The sequence below is a fragment of the Apis dorsata genome, unplaced genomic scaffold, assembly GCF_000469605.1.
Source record: "Apis dorsata unplaced genomic scaffold, Apis dorsata 1.3 scaffold_127, whole genome shotgun sequence".
NCBI lineage: Eukaryota > Metazoa > Arthropoda > Insecta > Hymenoptera > Apidae > Apis > Apis dorsata.
The window spans coordinates 699,228-704,659 of record NW_006263420.1 but is presented as its reverse complement, the minus strand read 5'-3'; the positions used below and the strand labels follow the sequence as shown (position 1 = coordinate 704,659).

Sequence of the window (5,432 nt, the reverse complement as noted above, 5' to 3'; positions counted from 1 at the left end):
AAAAGAGAAAGAAAGAAAGGGAAAAAAAGGGGGGGGCATCCTCAAGTGCGCGGCCATCGGTGACTAGAGACTTCCGTGGGGGGTCGTTTTCTTCGCGTTATGAACGGGTCAGGGATCAAACAAGCGTGCCTCCACGGGGGAAAGAAATGAATGGAGGGTATAGGAAAAGGCAGAAAGGCCGTAGGTAAAAAGATATAAAGCTCGGCAACCTTAGAATCCCCCGGGGTGCCTTCCAGCGGTTCCAGAGAGCCTCCATTATTTAACCCCTCTCTCACACTAGCAGCCAGGCTCCGGTGATCTCGTTCAATTGTTTGCGCTTTCATAGGTGAACCTGTGTGATCTTATTTTCCGCGTTTCCATCGCCGATGCCCGGCCTTATCCAAAGGGAGCCCTCCCTACCGAGTTGGGATACCTTCGGGATATTCGTCTAATTGAAGAAAGAGTGATATATATATATACGAATTTTCCCATAATTTTGGATAAGATTTAACTTTATCTACAATATACATGTATCTTCTCTGCGTTTCACGAGATATCATTCGTTATCGAATCTTTTAATCGAAGAAAAATTTATGTACAGTTTTATATAGATATAAAGTGATAAAATTTGTGCTCGTTGTGTCGTAAGTTTGGATAAAGTTGAATAGAAAAAATATATATCCTTCTATTTTTCTTACCACATCTTACGAGATATTTCGTCGTTGAATCTTCTAATTGCGACGCTCGAAATGATGAGTGAAGAAAATTCGCAGGAAATATTTTAGATTTCGATTCAAGTACGTTAAGATCAAATTCGTATCTGTCTCGGTTGTAAAAAAAAAAAACTTTGGCTCGAAGTTTGCGAGAACGTGCGAGAGCGCCGATGCAATTTAACCTTTTTAAGGGGATGGAACGGTGGCGTTGCTCGCGACAGATGTTGCTTCCCACCGGGATGCCGAACGTCCAAATCCGCTGCTCAACTTTTCCGCGGTTCATGCCAGATGCGCGCAATGATATAATCTGCCTTCGTGATGCCGGCTCACGATTCGTCCGAACAACCGCCAATTAACTGCGTAATCCGGAACTTGTTTGCGTTTCGCGCTTGATAGTTGGAAGAAGAAATATCCTATGTATTGCGATGAATAAGGGAAGGAGAAAGTATATAATTTATTATATTTATTATATATATAATTTATATGATATGAAAAAGCTTATGAGAAATTTTTTTTATAGTTGGAAAGCGATAAAAGCGGATATAAGTGTGAACTATTAAATTTTTATTCACGTCTTTACGAGAATTGAAAGAAATTTTTACTATCGGATACAACAACGTAAAATATCTCTTTTATATGTATAAGGGACAAATTTGAAAATGTTTTTTTATTTTTTATTTTTTTTTTTTTTTTTTACGAAGTAGAAAATTCCTTCGATAAAATGTGAAATAAAATATCGAATAGGAGAGCCACCATTCTTCCACGGTCAATTGTATCATCGATCGATTTTAGTAATTCTCCTCGTCGCATTTCACCAATCGAAGCAAACAGAGAAAATAGGGGCTATCTAATGGGAGTACAAGCGCATATGTACATACGTATATGTATATATATATATATATTACACATTCACACACGTACGCGTAATACGATGTCATTTCGTTAGCGGGTTTATATGTGGCAGAGTGAGGAACACACTAAGAGGAAGTAGGTAAATTGCATAGGCAATTTCCGCAACGAAACTCTCACGATCAATCGAGTACCGCAATTGGCTACGAATTTGGATGGTGCACAGAAGTAACAAAAAGCTACTCTATTTCCTTCATTTTTCACAATCATAAAGTTACTTCGTCAAATATACATAGAAATAGAAACTTTACAAAATTATTGAAACTACATAACATTCTTCTAAATATGCATTTTTGCAAAAAAGAAAAAAGAAATTTCTTCGCCATTACTAACGAAAAAATAAAATAAATAATGAAGAATGAATCGCTAAATTCCTCTCAATAAAATTATCGCAATTTCTCAAAGAGATGAAAGTCTTCTTATTCTTCCGATGATAAAGAATCGAATTCGAAAATTCAATTGTCATTTCATCTTATCGATACTTCCACTCTTCTTACAACATCCCCTTGTACACTTTACGAGAAACTCAATTTCCCACGACGCCAACCTTTCAACGCGTAATATCGTATTACAATATATATATATATCCCAAAGATCCAATCGACTTATTCCCGGTCAAATGTGATGCGAGGAGGGGGTGCGAGCGGCCCGTCTCGAAGCGTCGAAGAAGGATCGATGCAGCTGTCAAGGGTGGTTTGCGCGAAGAATGTAAAATTAAAGCGTTATTACAGAGTTATATAGGTTTGGTGTAAAGCGGGCAGCGGCAGTTTCGATTCGCGATCTTCTCATTTGCATGCATACGGGCGTGCCTGATGAGTTCGAGCAGGCTCGTTCAACGAGAAAATTACATCGACACCGCAACCCTGTAACTGTTAAAATCCTTCGCGTTGACGACGTGTCGCGACGCTAATTAAGTTCGCACGCGTGCACGCTTCCGTTCCGCGGAGAAAACAAACAACCCCCTCTTCCCTCCTCCCCAAGAATGTCGAATCTCTGCGCTTCTGTTAATTCACGTTTGAGAGGGAATTAAAATTGGCCTGATAATATTGCGCCTTAAAAGCAACCGAAAATTAATAAGGGAGTTATGTTCAAATAAAAATATACGGTGTAAATATGAATTTTTTATAATTTGTTATTTCAAGCGAATTTTTAATACTTAAAGAAGAAAGAACGAAATTCAATTCTATATGCGTTGAATATTGTTCGTAAAGAATCACTAATGTCGTTACACTTTCTTCATTTTTACATGATCAATCGTTCAACGAGATTAAAGAAGCTCAGATCCGCAAATGTAATTTATTAAGATTAAATCATTATTAAATTCAAACAGATATAATGTACGTATATTATATCAAACGAAGAGGAGATCATTTATATAATTACTAACGTCATATATCAATAATTCAACTAATAGGAAGGTAATAAATTAACGATAGAAACTGATTTGTTAAAAATTGAATAACCAAAATTGGAAATTAGTTATAACGCGAATTCGAGAGAGAGATGTGGGTGGAATATGATATACCTGAAATATTCGGAAATCAGTAACACGGTTAATCGCAACGACTGTGTCTAATTAATAGGTAATATGAAGCGACGTACGTGTATATAATATTTCATCCTACCTTGTTGGAGTTCTGCCCCATATCGAGCTCACGATTATAACGCTTCTCCCCGTAGATCCAATCTTGCACGACTTTTTGTATATCCTGTTTCTCCGGGTCCACTAATCGAAAGGCAGTGATATTGGTCCCGCCGTGCTTGAATTCCTCGAGATCGACGCTGTGTAGATCCTGCACAAGGAATTCAGTTCACTTTATGAATTTCTCGAATCGATCGATTGCCCCCGACTTTTTTTTTCTTTTTGCACGCTGTTCGGCCAAGAATTTTTTATTACCATCGCGCTACGAACGTTTAATATCACGACGTCCATCGACGTTTATCAGAAATACTGAGATTTATAGTACGCTCTATGTATCCGGGAGTGGAAAAAAATTGTCGTATATCTTGCACATCGAATTATTGGTTTGGAAACGAAGGCAATTTATGTTGAACGTTTTTATATCATATGAGAGGAAAAAAAAAAAACAATCGTAGTGTTTTGAAGATAAAAATTAACATTGGCCTTAAAAAGATATAAAGATATAAGTTTTATAAAGAATGGAATTTTATATGTACAAGAGTCATGATTAATTCTAGGAAAATTTTATTTCTCGTTTCAAAAATTTCCAAAAAATTATTCGTTTCTTTTGTCCTCTTTATTTATTGCCACTTCCTTTTTTTCCCTCCATTTCTCTCCATTTCGTTATCCGCATACAAACTCTATCCCAAAATACCGTGAAAATTCAAAGTTCCAAAGAGAAATAGATAATGCATCAGCAGAGACTTTAAAACATCGGAACAACGCGCATAACCATAAATTTTCAAGGGAGCGTTTCAAAGCGAATCTTTAAATTATGACCATCCACGTGTAAAAATAGCCGAGCGATCATCATCGACGATCCTCGGCCGACGATTGAATCGACTTTCTCGCCGATGGTAGTCGAATCCGTGAGCTCGTCTCCGAGGACAGATATTACTTGGACGCGCGCCGCGTCGCCTATCAACGGAAATAGAGATATCTCGAGATGCATGGAACGGGGGGAGCGGTTTCTCCGCCTCTAAAGCTATCTACATCGTGGTGGTAGCGAGCGTGATTTAAAGTCGGCTCATCCTCAAAGCGCAACTCCGCCGCCGTTTACCTTTTCGAATGCTCAAGCAGCCAGCCACAGCCATTTATTATCCTTTGTCCTGTGTCCCATGCCCGGGATAGATAAGTTTCCCTATCCGCTGTCCCTTGCAATCGAACAGCCTAGCGATACACGCGAGCCCGATCGATCCGCAAGGTGATCGATCATCGCCTCGCCTCCAAGGATGTTCCTTCGCGTCGCGATATTGCTTCTGGCGATACACGACTCTTCCTCTTCTTCGCCCCGGTCAATAAAGGATTTGCAAAGATATTTCGTCGAATATGGTCTCTGAATCGGTTGGAGAGAATCTCATTGTAAAAAAAAAAAAAAAAAATGGAAGACGATCGAGATTTTTATTTTTGGATTGGATCAACGATTGCGTACGATTTCGTCGACGATTATCCCATTGTGTGTGAGCCATTCCCTAGAATTACATTCTAAATCTTGGTATACGTCAGGGGAATAGCCTCCATTGTCAAGCAACAATGCTTAACCACGACACACGACTTTCAGTAGACGTCCATGACAAATTTTCTCCCCATAACCTAACCTCAACGCCTGCTAACTTCACGTCTAACGGCATAACCTCAAAATTATTAGAGTTTGAACTTAAGTAAAGAACCATTAACCAAATTATTCTATGGATTCATCTCTTGATTTAATCTCTTCCCCCGTTTAATCTGGACGATTAAAAACAAGCCAAGATTAAAAACAAGATTCGTGAGAAGAGAGCGAGTCGAAGCTCGAGTGAATTAACATCGGTCCACGAAGTCCACCGATTCTGAATGCGGAATTATGGCAGGATAGAAGCGCAGACACGGTCTCGCATTTCGAAGCTACAAATTTCATCCTGACCCACCGAATCCTGCGACGCCGACGTATTATCGCATCCTGTTGGTCATTACGGTTATTATGCCTGTTACGGTTATGATGATTGTTATCGTCGTTACAGTACCGGTTCCCATTATTAAGCTTCTTATTACGAACGCTTAGAGAAACGTAACGCCAACCCATCAACTCTTGACTCCTTATTACCGTCCAGTTATTTAATTCGTATCATCCCCTTTTCCCTCTTGTTCCATTTTTTTCTCAATTTCAAAGA

At 39.0% G+C, this 5,432-nt stretch overlaps 1 protein-coding gene and 1 long non-coding RNA gene across 11 annotated transcripts in view; one reads left to right on the top strand and one right to left on the bottom strand.

Moving 5' to 3' along the window:
* The window catches only part of LOC102678757 (glutamate receptor ionotropic, kainate 2), a 225,162-nt gene that overhangs the window by 26,088 nt on the left and 193,642 nt on the right, over positions 1-5,432 (bottom strand). For all 9 annotated transcript variants that reach the window (XR_004149996.1, XR_004149997.1, XM_031509125.1 and 6 more), the window contains one exon: positions 3,227-3,394. Coding sequence is in view for 7 of the 9 variants with exons in the window: in XM_031509125.1 (XP_031364985.1) it covers positions 3,227-3,394 (168 nt within the window). In the remaining 2 variants the exon portion in view is untranslated. The remainder of the gene's footprint in view (positions 1-3,226; positions 3,395-5,432) is intronic.
* Positions 1-5,432, top strand: part of LOC116185203 — an 86,402-nt gene that overhangs the window by 57,977 nt on the left and 22,993 nt on the right. The gene's annotated exons all lie outside the window — the stretch shown is intronic.